The 19,107-nt window shown below is 40.9% G+C and overlaps 1 protein-coding gene across 4 annotated transcripts in view; it reads right to left on the bottom strand.

The window, feature by feature from the left end:
* EML5 (EMAP like 5) overlaps positions 1-19,107 on the bottom strand; it is a 112,868-nt gene that overhangs the window by 55,416 nt on the left and 38,345 nt on the right. For all 4 annotated transcript variants that reach the window (XM_070733650.1, XM_070733662.1, XM_070733655.1 and 1 more), the window contains exons 12-21: positions 18,117-18,223; positions 16,403-16,521; positions 14,461-14,647; positions 13,798-13,903; positions 11,446-11,539; positions 7,441-7,541; positions 6,902-7,104; positions 4,536-4,647; positions 3,936-4,063; positions 153-294 (exon numbers count right to left, since the gene is read on the bottom strand). In XM_070733650.1, the coding sequence (XP_070589751.1) occupies positions 153-294; positions 3,936-4,063; positions 4,536-4,647; positions 6,902-7,104; positions 7,441-7,541; positions 11,446-11,539; positions 13,798-13,903; positions 14,461-14,647; positions 16,403-16,521; positions 18,117-18,223 (1,299 nt within the window). The remainder of the gene's footprint in view (positions 1-152; positions 295-3,935; positions 4,064-4,535; positions 4,648-6,901; positions 7,105-7,440; positions 7,542-11,445; positions 11,540-13,797; positions 13,904-14,460; positions 14,648-16,402; positions 16,522-18,116; positions 18,224-19,107) is intronic.

Raw genomic sequence — 19,107 nt, 5'->3', positions numbered from 1 at the left:
TTCATTCATTCTAGCAATCTGATTCCATTTTTTTAATTCAAATTTATTTTGTTTTTTAATACTTAACAAATTGACATATGTCAATTAATTAGAATCTTGGTAAAATTCAAAGATGTAAGTAAGTCTGGAAAAGGAAACAAAAATAATCTTACCCTTCTTTAGTTTTCGAACAGCTAGCATGCAATGGCTTGGTGAAAGATCCCATATTCTTAAGGTTTTATCTTCACTTACAGTGGCACAAATAGGTAAATGAGGATGAGAAGCTAAACCCCAAACATCTCCTTCCATATGGCCCTGTATAAACAAATTTCACTCTACAAGTTAACATCTGATAATGATGCAGTTATAACATGGAGCTCTGGAAAAGAGCACTGAACATCTTTGGAATATTTAATCATGTTTTAGAGATTCTGATAAAATAGCTATCATAGTTGCACTGCCAATAACAAAACATCCACTTAGTAAAAGAAAAATTAGTAAGATTCCTCCTTTTTATTCCTTCTATTTCTCAAATGTTTTAAATTTTTTGGTTGTTGTTAGAATGGTATATGTCAAAACAAGTATCTCTAATTTTATTTTCTAAGTATACCTCTGGGATATTTATGGGAATCAGAAATACTTGCAGTTGGAGTTTATCAGCTCATTAGCCCATTTATTTTGAAATTAAGTTAACATAAAAAAAGCAAATGAAGCAAGTAATTTGGATTTGTAATCAGGAATACTGTGCCCAAATACAGTGGTACCTCATGATACGAACCCCTCGTCTTACGAACAACCCGAGATACGAACCCGGGGTTCAGAATTTTTTTGCCTCTTCTTACAAACTTGTTTCTTCTTACGAACCCGCTGCCACCGCCGCCGCCGAGAAGCCCCGCCGCCCGGCTGTCGCTTTTTGAAACAGCCGGGGGGCTTCCCAGCGTCCTCCTGAACCCGAACGCCAAACCCGAACTTCCGGGTTCGGCATTCGGGAGGTCTACGAGAAGCCCCCCGGGTGTCACCTTTTAAAACAGCCGGGCGGCGGGGCTTTCCAGCGGCCTCCCAAATGCCGAACCTGGACGTTCGGCAAAAGTTCGGGTTCGGGAGGCCGCTGGGAAGCCCCGCCACCCGGCTGTCACCTTTTAAAACAGCCGGGGGGCTTCCCAGCAGCCTCCTGAACCTGAACGTCAAACCCGAACTTCCGGGTTTGGCGTTCGGGAGGCCTCTGAGAAGCCCCCCGGCTGTTTTAAAAGGTGACACCCGGGTGGCGGGGCTTCCCAGCGGCTTCCCAAACCCGAATTTTTGCCGAACTTCCGAGTTCGGCGTTCAGGAGGCCGCTGGGAAGCCCCGCCACCCGGCTGTCACCTTTTAAAACAGCTGGGGGGCTTCTCGGAGGCCTCCCGAACGCTGAACCCGGAAGTTCGGGTTTGGCGTTTGGGTTCAGGAGGACACTGGGAAGCACCCCCGGCTGTTTCAAAAGGTGATAGCCAGGCGGGTGGCGTTTTTTTTGTGTGTTTTTTTTCGTTGCACGGGTTAATGGATTTTACATTGTTTCCTATGGGAAACAATGTTTCATCTTACGAACTTTTCATCTTACGAACCTCCCCCTGGAACCAATTAGGTTCATAAGATGAGGTATTACTGTACCATGTTTGGGGTACAAGATCTTAAGACAGGGGTCGGGAACCTATGGCTCGCGAGCCAGATATGGCTCTTTTGATGGCCGTATCTGGCTCGCAGACAGGGCTCCTAGCACTGAGCTCCCGCTCGCAGCTGTCCCCTGGCTCCTGCTCGATGCCACGGTTTTCGGCGCTGTCCTGCTGGGCCCCCAAAGACGGAAGGCAGGAAGAAGGAGAGCTCCATTCTTCTCGCCTTTTTCCCGCCTTCCGTCTTTGGGGCACAGCAGGACAGCGCCGAAAACCGCGGCATCGAGCAGAAGCCGGGGGACAGCTGCGAGCGGGAGCCCCAGGAGGGAAGTACCAGCAGCGCCCCGCCCAGCTGAAGCTTCACTGGCGTCGGCGGCAAATGTCCTTTGTGGCCCGGTGGGAGGGGGGGGCTGCAGCGGCCGCAGGCAGTCGCAGGGAGATGGCGGCGGTGAGAGGGAGCTCCAGCTGGGCTGGGGGTTCGGGGGGGCCATGAACGCCGCCCGGAGCCAATGGCTTCTTTTGGGCTTACTTGAATTCCTGCTGCTGGTAAGCGCGCGCGGGTGGCCGGGTGGGAAGGGCGAGGCGCGAGGGGGAGGCAAGTGGAGAAGCGGAGAGAGAGAGAAGTGGACCAAAAGAAAGAAAAGGGAAAGAGAGGGAGGGAAAGAGAAATGGAGAGGAAGGAAGGAGGGAGGGAGGGGGAGGGAGGGAGAGAAGGAAGGAAGAGAAAGGAGGGTAGAAAGAGAGGGGGAGAGAGAGGAGAGAGAAAGGAAGAGGAGAGATAGAAAGGAAGAGAGAGAAAGAAAGAGGGATAGAAAGAGAGAGAGAGTGAGAGATGCTCAGTGAGCCTTTCTTTGAAGTTGCCTTTCTTTCTTTCTTTCTTTCTTTCTCTCTTTCTCTTTCTCTCTTGCTCTCTTGCTCTTTCATTCTTTTTTCTTTCTCTTGCTTTCTTTCTTTCTCTTGCTTTCTCTCCTTCCTTCCCTCCTTCCATTTCTTTCATTCCCCCTCTCTATTTTTATTTCTCTTTCATTCTTTCTTTCTCTCTTTCTTGCTTTCTTTCTTGCTCTTTTTCTTTCTCTCTTTTACCTTCCCTTCCTCTATTTCTTCTTTTCTTTCTCCTTCCTACCTTCTTCCCTCCCTCCCTTCCTTCAGTCCTTCCTCTCTTACTCTCCCCTTTCATAAGTTTCCTTGCTTCCTTCCTCTGTTCCTGTCCCTTCCCCCTTTCTTTCTTTCTTTCTTTCTTTCTTTCCTTCCTTCCCTCCCTCCCTCCATTTCTTGCTTTCCTTCTCCTTCCTCCCTTGTTTCCTCCCTCATTCCCTTCTTTCACTCCTTCTTCTCTTACTCTCCCCTTTCACACCTTTCCTTGCTTTCTTTGCACCCTTCCTCTGTTTCTGTCCCTTCCCTCTTTCCTTCCTTCCTTCCCACCCTCCGTCCATTCATTCACCCATTCCTCTCTTGATCGCCCCTTTTACCATTCCTTCCTTCCTTCCTTCCGATGTGGGCCTGGGCCAGCAGAGTAGTTTGCTTTTGCACCCCGTCTCGAGCTCCCTTGGTGCCAACCCGGCCCTCCCCACTTCAGAGAGAAGGGGGAGAAAGAGAGAGAGAGAAAGAGAAAGAGAAAGAGAGAGATAAAAAGAGAAAGATAGAGGGAGGGAGAGAAAGAGATAGAAAGAGACAAAGAGAGGGGGAGAGAAAGAGAGAGAGAAAGAAAGAGAGAAAGGGAGATACGTACGGCTCTCGCGGAATTATATTTCAAAATATGTGGCGTTTACGGCTCTCTTAGCCAAAAAGGTTCCTGACCCCTGTCTTAAGACATCACAAACACACTTCCTTCCTATCTTCAACACACAGATTTTTTTTCTTTTGCTAGGATAATGCATGAAAGGAAAAGCAAGACATAGTTGATCCTGTCAAGGCAATTTTTCAATGTGATTTTTTAGTATAGCTGTTGTTAAACGGATAGGTAAAATAAAATATGGGACTCATTTATATAGAACACAGTAGATTAAAAAAAGATAGCTGTGTAAATGTATCAGAAATATATTCAACTTGAATAATATTTGCATTATACAATTACAGTATACGTGGAATTATAGTATGGGAGTTTGTTGTATTTTTGTTGTTGCAGCACTTTTTTTGCGTTCTTTTTTTGTCTTTGGCAATGTACTCTACATATCGCTATCACTATTATTTTTTTAAACGTTATTTCTAAATCGCTGCAATTTTACTTCACTATTTTAACATTCCAAAACGTACACAGAAATAAGAAATATTTTTTGTATTTGTATTTAAAAATACAAAATTATTTGTATTTACCTGAACTAATAAAGTTATTGGCCCACTTTTATCAACTTCTAATATTTCACCATTCTTTGTTCCAACTAAAATATGACCATGTCCTAACGATATGGCACGGATAGAAGGATTATCTTCTAAAAGGAGACCTAAATGGGTAAAAGAAAATAAAGAATTCTATTTGAACAATCACAATATAAATAAAACCAATTATTATTGAAACATCATATTATGTTTCCTAAAGTTTAACATTAACATTTGGCTGGAGAATTCTGGGACTTGAAGTCCAGATATCTTCCAGTTGCTAAGGTTGGGAAACACTGCTCTATATAACAATAGACTTCTGCTAATTTCTGAATTGTTTTATTCAGCTCAAGTTACATAGTAAAATTCAGTTCTAATGGAAACCCTTTTACTGCATGAAAGCAGATAAAGCACATTATGGGAGTTACATGAAAAGCTCTCAACTACTCAAAAGTACCACCTGTTGCTCTTCCTTGCTTTCAAACTCTTCAAAAGTTTTCAGCTGAATTCACAAAATGGTTTGGAATGAACAAAAAAAAGCAATTGTTTTTAAAAAATAAGTGTGTATTATAATGATCTAAGAAAATTTCAAATTACCTTTGGAGCCTGGGGCTAATGCAGATCGCTTTATGGCATATGTTTTCAGACACCGTTCAAAGCTGTCATCCCAAAGAGCAACAATTCCATCTTTTGCCCCAGTTACAAATCCCTAAAGAGAAAGATAATATAAAATATATTCCGTATCTCTTGATTCTAAACCACATTGAAAAGTTATTTACATGTTATACTCTTTCATAGTTTATTCCATTGTCGCAAACCTGAGTAATATTTCTACAGCTATTTTAATTAACTTTTCACTCAATTTTCTATATTTATGCCATCCATATTCACAAATTTGTGTTTCTGAAGCACAGATGACAAAATTGTATCATATTAAAATGTGGTTGTTTCATGCTACATTCATCCTGAATGATGGCGACACAGTTTCACAGTGAGCATCATCCAAGCAAGATGGCTTGTGACCTTTATTGTGTTTGTGTTTGCAAGGCTACTTATGCTTAAAGTATCATTGTGCTTATAGTGAAAGCCCTTGAGTTCAAAGGAAAATGCATCTAGTGATGGAGAAAAGACTAAAAGGGGCAAGAAAATGATGGCTTTGAATGAGAAAGGGCGGATTCTAAAAAGATTGCTTGTTTTCCTTACAGGGTAGAGAGATTGCTTAAATAGGAGGAGGAGGAGAAAAAAGGGGGAAGATATCTTTATGGAATTTCTCCTGTGATAGATTCATTTCCCACTCTTTCCCCTCCGTGCCACAAGGTGGAGAGATTGAAGAAGAGTTTACACAAGACAAAGAGTAAGCAAAAACAAAATGAGGAATACTGTGGCTGCTTGTGTACTGTAATATTGCACTGTTGGTTAGATGCACAATCATACTCTTGATACAGTGGTCCCCCCAGTTTCGCGCTCTCGATCATTGCTAATCGCTATATCGCGATTTTTCCATCCGGAAGTAAAAACACCATCTGCGCATGCGTGCCCCTTTTATCTATGGCCACGCATGCGTAGATGGTGGAGTTTGCGTTCCCCGGGCAGATCAGCTGCTGGGCGGCTTCCCTGGGTCTTCCCCCTCTTGCTGGCGGGAGGGGCGAGCGGCGGGCATCAGCGAGGAGGCCGGGGTTTCCCCTTTGCGTGGGCGGCCAGTAAGACCCCAGCGCCGCTTCCCAGCTGAGTCCCGAAGCCAAACGCGGAAGTTCGCCTTTGCCGTCTGGCTTCAGGACTCAGCTGCTGCAAGCGAGCAGCCGGGCGGGGCGGGGCGAACGGGCAAGCGGCAAGCGATCTTGGGGTTTCCCCATTGCCCAGGCAAAGGGGAAACCCCAAGATCGCTTGCCACTTGCCCGTTCGCCCGCCCGCCCGGCTGCTCGCTTGCAGCGCCGCAGCAGCGTGGAGCCGGGCGGGCGAACGGGCAAGCGGCAAGCGATCTTGGGGTTTCCCCGTTGCCCAGGCAAAGGGGAAACCCCAAGATCGCTTGCCGCTTGCCCGTTCGCCCGCCTGCCCGGCTGCTCGCTTGCAGCGCCGCAGCAGCGAGGAGCCGGGCGGGGCGAACGGGCAAGCGGGGAAGACCCCTTCGGCCGCCCAACAGCTGATCTGCTCCGCAGCGCCGCAGCAGCGAGGAGCCGGGCGGGGCGGGCGAACGGGCAAGCGGCAAGCGATCTTGGGGTTTCCCCGTTGCCTGGGCAACGGGGAAACCCCATCTTCGGCTCCTCGCTGCTGCTGCGCTGCGGAGCAGATCAGCTGTTGGGCGGCCGAAGGGGTCTTCCCCGCTGCCCACACGCAAACTCCACCATCTGCGCATGTGCGGCCATGGAAAACAGGACGCGCATGCACAGATGGTGTTTTTACTTCCGTGCCGCTACATCGCGAGTTTACGATTATCGTGCGGGGTCTTGGAACGGAACCCTCGCGATAATCGGGAGACCACTGTATATACTTTCTGAGTTAAAGAGGGAAAAAACGAAAAATTGTGAGCTTTCCAAACCCTTTAGGCATGTTTAATCTAACACAGTGGTTTAATAGCTAAAACACTGAGCTTGGTGATCAAAACGTCATCAGTTCAGTGGTCTGAATCCCTAGTGCCGCATAATGGTGTGTGATCCATTACTTGTCCCAGCTTCTGCCAATGTAGCAGTTTGAAAGCACGTAAAAAATGCAAGTAGAAAAATAGGGACCACCCTCGGTGGGAAGGTAACAGGGTTCTTTGTGCCTTTGGCATTTAGTCATGCTGGCCACATGACTACGGAGATGTCTATGGACAGCACTGGCTCTTTGGCTTTGAAACAGAGATGAGCACCATCCCCTAAAGTCAGGAACACTAGCACATATGTGCGAGGGGAACCTTTACCTTTACCTTAATCTATCTTCTGGGCTTGGATGCAATAAAACCAATTCAATGGTAAGTTACTCACTTTTTCTAATGCATGCATGCTGAACAATGGGCCATCATGTGCTTTCACTGTTTTGACGAGGAAAATATCCCTCCATATACACACATCTCCAGTTGCAGTTCCAGAAAATGTCATTTCTTCTGTCCAGCCATAAACTGCACACATCATTGTATCAATTTTTCCCACTGGACCCACATAACCTTTTTTCCCAATTAGTCCACCGCCTTAAATTCAAATAAAATCAAATTATTATAGTTGACTTCAAATATGTGTTTCTAAATGAGCACAGAAAAGGTAAAACACAATTACTTTCATTTTTTCTTTCTTTCATTCATTTATTTATTATATATATACTGCTCAGAAAAATAAAGGGAACACGCAAATTATGTTAAAAAGCTAAAGTAAAAATTGGGTTCATCTTCATTTACTGAGTAATATTGGGTTCATCTTCATTTACTCTCACACTCTAGTAAACTACAGTGCCATATAAAAGGGGGAAATAAAATAAGGCTGAAATAATTTGATAATTACTCAAAGTAATTTTAAAAATATTGCCTTACCTGCTCTTCGCCAGAATTTTATGTGTTTAATTCCAGCTGTAATTAGTTTATCAGGCATAAAGGGATTAATTTTAACAACAAATATTTTGTCTTTACTCCCCCTAAAAAAAATTGAAAAATATTTTTACTTTCATGTGGGAAAATATTTTTCCCATACAATAAAGCTTTGACAAAACAACAATTTCAACAATTACTTACATATTCAAATAGCAACATAAAAAATTCAAATTTTGTTTTAAAGTTAGACAAATCCATTTTACTTTCTGCAATGACAAAATAAAAAATACATATTTTTGCATAATTATCTCCAATGTAAGCTTCTTCTTGCTGTGGTATATTTTCATATAACTTTTTCACATTTCTTTATTATGTTGGACCCTTGTCACTCTAATTCTTCTGGATATTTCCTGATATACTGGTCATAAGGTTTGTTAAAAAGATGAAAATAATTATCTCATTTTGAAATTTTGATCAGAATTCTGCAGGAGCCAAAGTAAGTTGTTGGTCTCTATGACTTTACGTATGGAAATGGGACAGAAACAGCACTGGTTGTGCTTCTGGATGATCTTTGGCAAAGACAGGAAGGGGGTTGGGCATCCATTCTTTCCTTCCTTGACCTCTTCGCAGCTCCCAATGCTATCAACCATGTTATCCTTCTAGATTGGATCACTCTGACAATTAAACCTATTTATTCTATGCCATCTTTGGTGCTGCCTGGGTTGGAACTGCCCAAGAAACACCAAGTGTGCAACCTGCAGGCCTATAAATTCTGCAGGTCTGACAGAGCAGCTGGCAGTAATTGCTAGAACCTCTGCACACCTTTGAGTTGGGATCAGGAGATTCCATTCACAATCGGATTGGACTATTATGATGCACTCTACACGGGGCTACATAGGTATTGCAGGATTTTCAACTGGTGCAGAATACAGAAACTTGGGCAGTTATGTATATTCCTAGAGGAACACATATCACAACTCTGCTCTGCAAACTCCAATGCCTGCCACTTCGTTTCTGGACTCAATTCAAGATGCAGGTTTTAACCTTAAAGCCCTTCATGGCATAAGACCAGGCTATCTTGAGGTATCACTTCTGTCCAATGGCATCAACCATCTCGTTAGATCTGTCAGAGAACAGATGCTATTTGTCTTACATATCATGGGTCCAAGGAGGCAGGCCTGTGCCATAGTGCCTACCTTATAGAATATTCTCCCCCCCCCACTCTTAAGTTAGGTTCTATCATGGTTTAGGCTTTGGATATCCCTCAAAACCTGGTTATGTCACCAGCCTTCAGAGTCCAAGGAATTTTCAATGTTCTAAGATGGTTCTATTATTTTGGTTGATATATACCGTATTTTTCGCTCTATAAGACGCACCTGCTGATAAGACGCACCTAGATTTTAGAGGAGGAAAATAGAAAAAAAATATTTTGAGCCAAAAAGGGGAGAGGAAGAGAGGAAGGAGTGAAAGAAGGGAGTGAGGGAGGGAAGAAGGGAGGAAGGAAAAGGAAAGCAAGAAATGGAGGGAGGAAAGGAAGGAAGGAAGGAAGGAAGGAAGGAAGGAAGGAAGGAAGGAAAGAAAGAAAGAAAGAAAGAAAGAAAGAAAGAAAGAAAGGGGGAAGGGACAGGAACAGAGGAAGGAAGCAAGGAAACTTATGAAAGGGGAGAGTAAGAGAGGAAGGACTGAAGGGAGGGAGGGAAGAAGGTAGGAATGAGAAAGAAAAGAAGAAATAGAGGAAGGGAAGGTAAAAGAGAGAAAGAAAGAGAGAAAGAAAGAGAGAAAGAAAGAAAATGAAAGAGAAATAAAAATAGAGAGGGGGAATGAAAGAAATGGAATGAGGGAAGGAAGGAGAGAAAGAAAGCAAGAGAAAGAAAAAAGAATGAAAGAGCAAGAGAGCAAGAGAGAAAAAGAAAGAAGGAAAGAAAGAAAGAAAGAAAGAAAGGCAACTTCAAAGAAAGGCTCACTGAGCATCTCTCACTCTCTCTCTCTTTCTATCCCTCTTTCTTTCTTTCTCTTCCTTTCTCTCTCTCCTCTTTCTTTATCTCCTCTCTCTCCCTCCCTCTCTCTTTCTCTCCCCCCTCTCTCCCCCTTTCCCTCTCTCTTTCTCTCTCTCTCTTGCTATCTCTCCCCCCTCTCCCTCTCTCTCCCCCCCTCTCCCTCTCTCTTTCTCTCTCTCCCTCTCTTGCTATCTCTCCCCCCTCTCCCACTCTCTTTCTCCCTCTCCCTCTCTTTCTCTCTCTCCCCCTCTCTCTTTCTCTCTCTCTCCCCCTCTTTCTCTCTCTTCTTCTCACTTTCTCTCTCTTGTTTCCTTTCTGTCTGGGCAGATGGCTGCCTTCTGCCTTGGGGCGCGATTCGCCCCCTCTCCTCCTCCGCCGCCGCCTTCTGCCTTGGGGCGCGATCCGCCCCCTCTCCTCCTCCACCGCTTCCTGCCTTGGGCGAGCAATCCCGGAGTCCGAGACTGTGTGGCTTTGCGCCATGAAGAGGAAACGGCTCCGGCAGCAGGGAAAAGTCGGCCGTTTTCTCTTCATGGCGTAAAGCCACCCTGTCCCGGACTCCCGGATTGCTCGCCCAAGGCAGGGGGCGGCGGAGGAGGAGAGGGGACGGATCGCGCCCCAAGGCAGAAGGCAGCGACGTTGGAGAGGGGGCAGATTGCGTCCCAAGGCAGGAGGAGGCAGAGGAGGAGAGGAGGCGGATCGGGCGGGCAATAGGGCAGCGTGGAGAAGCCAGGGGCGCATTTGGCCGGAGGCACCGTGGGGAGGCAGGGGCGGCCGCGGCTCCCTTTACTCCTACTGCCACACCTCCCCGCCCCCCGCCCACCTCCCCGCGGGCTGGCAGGGGGATGGGGAGCGCGCGCCCGTGGAAAAGGGCGCTCGGGTGTATTTGGGGGTGCACGCCTGCTCATGGGCGCAGCTTACGGGGAATGGTGGGCCAGGCAGCAGCTAGCCAGCCAGCCGGTGGGATGGCGCTTCCGAATTCGCAGCCTTCCCCCCCCTCCCTGCCTGCATCTTCGCTCCATAAGACGAGGCTGATTTTTCATCCTACTTTGGGAGGAAAAAAACTGCGTCTTATGGAGCGAAAAATACGGTATATTCTTTCTCCTTGCCTTATGGTTTATATTTATATTTTATTTGTATATTTTAATTTATACATTGTTTTATATTTTTATAATTAGTGTTTTATATATTTGTTATTTTATTTGATTGCTGTACACCACTCAAAATCACTTCCTATGAGATGGGCAGCCATATAAATTTGATAAATAAATGAAAATGATGTAACCAACCCTAATTACTCAATTGTTCACTCAAAATAGCTTCCCCTCTCCCTTTCCCCCCTTGCTTTAGATACCTACAATAAGATAATAGCTCCCTCTTCTTTAGAGAGCTACTGAAGTATTAACCTTGTCTACTGTTTTTGGGTTGTGTTTAAAGAAAACAACATAGCTTTTCCCCTCATGACTTTTAAATACAGTTTGTTAGATACAGTTCATTTGATATAAACGGGATTAAAAACATAGGCCACAAATTTAGTTAAGAAGCCTTTTTATCTGAAGGAGGCAATTTCTGAATCCAGGTGTTAAAATTCTTTGTTCTTATTCTAGGCTTTTTTCAGATCAACGTGCATCTTTTTTGCACAATAACATATTTTTTAAAAGACTGAAAACATCTTCCATATGTTAATCTTAATTGCAGTAAACTGTGGCATGCACCTTAATAAGCAAATAAAAATTACTGATCTTCAAAATCTCTGATCAACATACTAATGATTAATCGTAATAGGTTGTACCATCTTCCTTTTATTTTATTGAATTTTTACAAGTGGACCTAATGCACTTGTAAGGCCTAGTAATATTTGTACAATTTATCCACATACATAATAAGAAATTTGTCAGTCCACTGCACATTAGGTATCAATATAAAACAAGGTCAGAAATGTCCTGCTTTTTACTATGGTTTCAATATAATCATAACATACAATTATAGTAAAACAACTAGGTCACTATTTTACCTTACTGCTGAAAGCTTATCTCCTTTTCTCCAATCCCAAAGAATAACAGTGTGATTGTCATCTATTCCAACTGAAGCTAAACGTTTGCCATCAGCTATAAAAGGAAGTATAAAGCTTTGTTTGATAAACAGCAATATTTACAAATTATGGTAATAAATAAGGGGGGCATTTTGAATATCTAAACTCTCATTGTCACATATTGGTCAAATCAGCACAAATGATCTTAATTGCTATTTAACTCCAAATATGCACTTTTATTTTTTTCAATCATTCTCCATTATTTTAAGGCCTAAAATGTCAATATCATTTGCATTTAGGCTGCTTGACTTTCCAGATTTACCTCTGTATATTTTTAATAAGTTAATAATAACCATAGTCTGCTATTAAAATGCATTTACTGTATTTCTCAGGCAGATGTAGCTTATTTACCAAATTTCTTGAACCACTTGGAGCAGCGATGGCAAACCTTTTTTGGCTTGGTTGCCAAAAACAGTGCACACGCCCAATAACGCATGTATGTATGCCCACACCCATAATACAATGCCCTCCCCCCATGCATGTGTACCCACTGCCCCCCACATATGTACACAACCTCCCACACTGCCTCACTGTTTATACACACAGGTATCACTGAAGCCTCCAGACTTCCGGTAGGCCTATTGGCTGTTTTTCCCTCTCCCCAGAGTTTAGAAAAGCATCTTGTAGCCTGGAAAAGCAAAAAATAACCATTCGCCATTCTCAGAGTTCAGGAAAGCCTCCTGAAGCCTGGGGAGAGTGAAAAACAGCCAATTGGGACAAATGGATGTTTGGAAATGAACTTCCGGTTGGCTTTTTGGGCTGTTTTTTGCCGTCCCCAGGCTTTAGGAGGCTTTCCTGAAACCTGGGGAGAGCAAAAACAGTTGAAAAGAAGGCTGAAAATCAGAAGATCTAGAGCAATGTCTTGTGTGCCCTCAGATATGGCTCTGTGTGCAAACTGTGGCACACATGTCATAGGTTTGTCATCAGTGACATAGATATTCCACCAGTACTATGTTTCAAGAATGGCTAATATAATTACAATGCACAAAAGTGCAATTTAAACTTAATAAAAACAGATTAATATTGAGTAGCAAAAACAACAATCACATTTCAAAATGTATGTTACAATGGCATAGGTTTTGTGCTGCACCTAACAAATATTCAAGGACACTTATATCCAGGGGTGGGCTACTGCCCAGACGCGGGGGGACGCAGTGGGGTAGTGAAAATGGAACTCCACCCCAGAGCACCCAATTTGCACTGAAAGATGTTGAAAGAAAATGCAGGGTGTCCTGCATAAGCCACGCCTACAGCGTGGTAGTAAAATTTTTGTTACCCTTTCACTGCTTGTATCTCTTCATATTGTAAACATTTTAAACAATGCCTAACATAATAACTGATGAAATTTAAAGGCAGGCACTTCTGATGTTGACATTTGGAAGTGAGGTTTGTGCAGTGAAGGGCTACCAAAATTTTTACTACCACACTGTGGGTGTGGCTTATGCAGAACGCCCTGCATTTTCCTTCAACATCTTTCAGTGCAAATTGGGTGCTCTGGGGTGGAGCTCCATTTTCGCCACTCCACTACGTACCCCGCCCGGTCCGGGCAGTAGCCCACCCCTGGGTCTGTGACATTTACTTTAAAGAGATAGAGAAATCTAATGATTTCTCTAATTCAATCAAATGCTTGTTTTTAAAATATATACTTTTTCAATTTTAATTCTTTTTTTTAAAAAAAAATCTGTAGTAGTGAAATGCATGACAGAAATGATGCTTTTGTTATATTCCAATGTTTTTTCATATAATTTGGATCATTCACCATTCTCAACTATTTTGTTCATTAGCTCATAAGACCAATACTACTGTATTAGCAATAGGAATTGTATTTAGATCTACACTGTTTCACAGTAGTTTACAGCCCTCTCTAAGCAGTTTACAGAGTCAGCATATTGCCCCGAACAATCTGGGTCCTCATTTTACCAACCTCGGAAGCATGCAAGACTGGCTCAACCTATTATCTACATCTGGCACAATTCGTTTTTATGCAGGCAGCTGTCCCTACTTGATAATCAGAGATTCTGCTCCTTTGGCCACCAAACATCCACATTTTAGGAAGAGATAGGCCTCATAAGGATAGGCAGTGAGAAACTGAGTTAGTTTTATTATAAGGTTGCTGAACAGAATCCAATCCCAATGACTACAGAGATATAAAAGACAATATTCTAATAATATATCTCCTTCACATACCATCAAATACACATCTGCCCTTAGTATTAACAAAATAAATCACATTTATAGTCTATGCTTTCATAAATATATAACAACCATACATACCTGAAAAGTCAACAGCACAAACACCAAACTGGTGAAAGCCCTTTAATACCGACAATGGTTTGATTGTCTCTGTATCCCAAACATGGGTTGAGCAATCCCGGCCAACCTTATATAAGAGATTGAACACATATACTTACTAAACTTACTAGTTTTTTGGCACATAAAAATGCAAATTGCATTGTTATATAAGAACATCATGACATATGATGCCACTAGATAAACTTCATCATTTACATCAGGATCACCATTTCCTGAAGATGTCATCTTTTACCTCCTTTGATCCAACCACTGTCATCTATGCAATGGATTCAACCCAATAGTACTAATCAAACATGGGTTCATCCATGTATTTTATGAAGTTCTATGTATCCAGTTGCTTTAGTATTTTTCTGTGTAAAACATGCATCGGAAAAGCTCCCACACATACACAGGACATTTTACTTTGCAGGAAAAATATGCTTCTGATTTCCAGACACTCCTGTTCTTACATAGCCCAAGAATCATCAAAGAGAGTCATGTTTATTATTTTTTTATCATGTGGAATAAAAAGCCCAAACACATTTTCTACAGCAGAAGAATATTGACAGTAATATTAAAAATCCTTTATAGACTGACTAGACTGCAATAACAAATCTAGATCTCTAGTTTTCCCATTCATCCTACCTGGCCTGTGGCCACATAGTCCTTTAGAGGGTGAATAGCAAGGCATAGGATATCATCATCATGACCCAAATAAAAGCGCTGTGTGTTTTGCTGTCGATTGTATACTATGCCCACTGCTGCAACATGGTACACAATTTCTCCAGTCTGAGTGTAAAATAAATTACTCCGACAGTCATAGCCTCTGTAACTAATAAAACAACATTAAATTAAGTAACATGTATCTTACTGCAAGACATATATAAATGGATCATGCTATTCCTCTTCAACATAAACCACATTGTATTTAAACACAGAAAAAATAATCAGAAGCAGGAGAGAAGAATAAAAGGAAATCTAACTAAACTTAGTTTTATTTACCATAGCTTTCTATTCCTATTTTTGCTTTCACTAGGTTCATATCTTGTCTTTTGTTCTCTAAGCTTCTCCCCTCTCTCTTTTTGAAGATTTCATCAACTTCATCCAAACACAGCTTTTTAAGTTTTCCCCTTTCTCTCAAACTGTTCTCTTTTTTTCCCCATAATACTGCATTTTTTTGTATGTGGTTCAAAATTATTGTTAGTACTATGTACAATATATGAACAAGCTAACAATGAATGTTTGTTTGTATGTATTGAAGTACTATACTATAGTTTTAAGAGGCAGTGTTGCAAATTGCCATAAGAGGGAGCCAGAAAGCATGATTCTCTCTCTCTGTTCTTTCTGCTGATTCACTACGACTAATGTAGTAAGATCTGATAGTTTGATGTATTGGTAAGCTGTAATGTATGTCTGATATGTAAGATAAAGATAGGCCTGTAATATTATTATTGTATTGAGAGATATTGACTGTTTTGAATGTGTGTGACTGGACTGTTTAACTTGGCTGTGCTAAACACTAATTGAACTTTAATGTATCTGTTTTTGTATGACTGAATAATTACTCATATCCCCTGGATATCTGCATGGAATCCCATGTTTCTTCTGTGCATATCACTGATAACTCAAAGGTTGTTCTGCACACTCTTTAACATCTTTCATTTATCTACCATTCTTTCTTGACCATATTTCTTTCTGTTTTATCACACATTTCTCCTGGCTTATCCCATTCTCTGTGTAATGAAGTGGGTGAAAGCATGCTCTTACATACAAACAGGTAAAGATTTTCCTATCAATCTGATGCTGATCTCTGTTTCTTTGGAGCATTGTTCAAAGACAATTTATGTGGTCATGTAGCCTGCCAAAGGAGCATGGAATGCTGTTACTGTACCTTCCACCGAAGTGGTACCTATTAATCTGCTCACATTTGCAAGCTTTCAAATTGCTAGATGTGCAGGAGCTGAGGCAAATAAAGGGAGCTCAGGTCTGGAACTAGGGCTGTCAGATCTCCAGCTGACAAGCTTAGCATCGTTAACCACTGTTACTCCAATTCCTACAAACCAAATTGGGTCTATCTCATAAAATAACAAATCAAAGTCATATAAGAAATTTCCCTTTGAACTGTTTGCCCTGTTTAAAAAGGTTATCTAAGTTACTTATCTTAGACCTACTTCCTATTAGTTATTAGAACAACATTCACTATCTTGATCTGTTTTTAACAATAACTCATACATTCAAAACAGAAAAAACTATTGTTTTGTAGAAGAAATATGCAAACACAGTGCATTTGCCTAATATGATTCATACAATCTTCCTTCTTCATATTGTTACATTGAGTATGTTATAGGAAGAATTGTACAGATGAAATCTGAAAAATTATACTAATGAAAAATAATACTTTCCCCCAGTAGTATCATGCTATTCGAAATAAATCCACGATGCTGCAAAAAACAAAATAGAACAGCCATCCTTGAGAGTCCAAATCTGGATAAATATATAATATGTATTATTTCTTTTAGGAAAGAAAAGAAAATCAAGAAAGAAATAGAAACAGGGAAAGAAAATGGGTAAAAATATATGTACACACCCATGAACAAAATGCAACCTTATACTATTAATGGGAACCCTCTCTCTTCTTTTTGAGGCTGCAGTTTTTCGTTTTTCTTTGCATTGCTCTTTAAGCTGAGGTAGATCTTCTTTGTAAACCTTAGCAGAGAAATACAAAGTTTTTCTGTCATTGTGCATATTTGAAAAACCAGTCACTCTAAGGAGTAGAAGTTTTCTAAATGAACATCATATATTGGACATAGTTGCAACATTGTTAAAAAGTTATTCCAATTAAATAAATTATTAAAATAAAGAATTATAACGAATTACTGTGAAATCTGAATATGCAAATGGTTTGCAAGCTCTAGTAATAAAAGGCAATAGCATAAAAAACCCTCAAAGGTTAAGATTAAATATAATAGGAGAGTAAAACTACAGCTAGAATTGAAAATGAAGATCCTGAACTAATGGAAAGGTTCTAGTTCCATCTTAGGCATGAAAATGTCCCCTCGCACCCTGAATATAAACGGTTTCAACTCTTAGCCTCAAAACATCGCTACAGAGCACTGCACACCAAGATTAGTAGACACAAGAACAGTTTTTTCCCGAACGCCATCACTCTGCTAAATAAATAATTCCCTCAACACTTTCAAACTATTTACTAAGTCTGCACTAGTATTACTACTAATTTTTTCTCATCTTTCCTATCACCCATTTCCCATTTATGACTGTATGACTGTAACTCATTGCTTGTATCCTTAAGATTTTTATTAATATTGATTTTTCTTCATTGCTTATTTGACCCCTACGACAATCATTAAGTGTTGTACCTCATGATTCTCGAGAAATGTATCTTTTCTTTTACGTACACTAAGAACATATGCACCAACACAAATTCCTTGTGTGTCTAATCACACTTGGCCAATAAAGAATTCTATTCTATTCTATTCTATTCTATTCCATTCCATTAAACCTGACTGGGTGACTTTGAAGCAATCACTTTCTCAGTCCAATTCATCTCATGGGGTTGTTATGGGGAAAATAGGAGGAAGGAACATTATACATGTCCATGGCCTGAGTTATTATTTATAAAAATAATAAAAATGGGATAAAAAATGAAGAAATATTAAACATTTGGGGCAAGAGCTGAAATTACTTTTAAAAATCAATAAATGGGATATGTTTAAAGAATGGCCCATCAAAAATGGATTTTTTAAAATCCATTTGTGATAATAGCAAAAGGTTTATCGAGTAATACACTACTTCGGGGGACATTATTTCAGGGACCTACCTTTAATTGTCTTGAATTTGGAAGAAGCTCCAGAGGGACTCAATATGACATGGCTAGATAAGAACTTTTATTGCTTACTAGAACAAAACCATTTAAAGCAGTTGATTAACCTCTGCCAACTACGATTCCTTCTTATACCTTCTATAGTTGAAACTGGGCTTCTTTTTTCATGGCTTAGCAGAATCTTGCCCTGAATGTTGCATGCTAGGTGGAATTTGGTTATTAACATATGGCAGATAGTAAGAAAATCAAGTGCCCAACAGCTCCAAAATCAACTTATTTTCCATATTCTATCGTCTCCCTCCTCAGACTATACAGAATCAACAGGCAGACAATTGATTGGCAGAAAAGTAACTCAAGCTTAATTGTTATATTAATATTTTAGATTCATCCAGGATTAGTAGGACAAGCAAAATCAATCTAGGGGGTTTCTAAGCCCATTCCTTAATGTATAGGATGATACCTGTCGTCGATAAGTGATCTGAGTCTCTTGCTCAATTTCAGAGTCCAGCTCTGGAACATCAGATTGATCAGAATCTGATTCTTCACTATTGGAGTCAATCATGCTTTCTATAATACAAATAAAATGTAGAGAAAGTGCTGAAATAGTAAAATCAAATTAAAGTCAAGAAGTTTACATATTTTTATTTCTTTAATTTAATTTAATTTATTTATTTTATCAGGAATATATTAGATAACAGATACAAAAACATAATTATGAATACCTGAAATGGATACGGATAAAAAGGAATATTAGCACAAGGATGGTAGGCACGCTGGTGTGCTTATAAGACCTCTTAGGAATGGCGTGAGGTCGACAGTAGACAGTCTAAGGTTAAAGTTTTGGGGATTTGGGGAATAAACCACAGAGACAGGTAGTGCATTCCAGGCATTGACAACTCTGTTACTGAAGTCCTATTGTCTGCAATTGAGTTTGAAGTGGTTTACTATAAGTTTGTATCTATTGTGTGTTCGTGTATTATTGTGGTTGAAGCTGAAGTATTCATTGACAGAAAGGACACAATTGACAGGTAGGACAGATATTCCCACAGAACATGGAAGGTCTTCAAGTTATTAACATAATGTTCGCACATGGGAGGAAAATGGGTAAGATAACAGAAACTTGAAAGATTGGGAAACCAGAAGCTACAGTATATGGCTGTAACTATTAACTCAAAAAAGATAGAAGACAATGGCCAATATTCTGGGATACTGTATTGCTCTACAGGGTGGAGAATCTTTTAAAGGGTTTTTATTTATTTATTTATTTATTTATTTATTGAATTTATAGGCCGACCTTCTCCTTGCGGACTCAGGGCGGCTATACTCAAGGTAACATATACACATCCTTTTACTTTTCTGTAGTAAAGTTATGTATGTTTGTAAACACACAGGAGGGAAGGAGTTTAAATGTTAGAAATGATACATAACCTTCAGATCTAAATTTCCCTTTT

Source organism: Erythrolamprus reginae, chromosome 1, assembly GCF_031021105.1.
Source record: "Erythrolamprus reginae isolate rEryReg1 chromosome 1, rEryReg1.hap1, whole genome shotgun sequence".
Classification (NCBI taxonomy): Eukaryota; Metazoa; Chordata; class Lepidosauria; order Squamata; family Dipsadidae; genus Erythrolamprus; species Erythrolamprus reginae.
The sequence above is the reverse complement of the archived record's forward strand: the minus strand, read 5'-3'. Positions and strand labels throughout refer to the sequence as shown.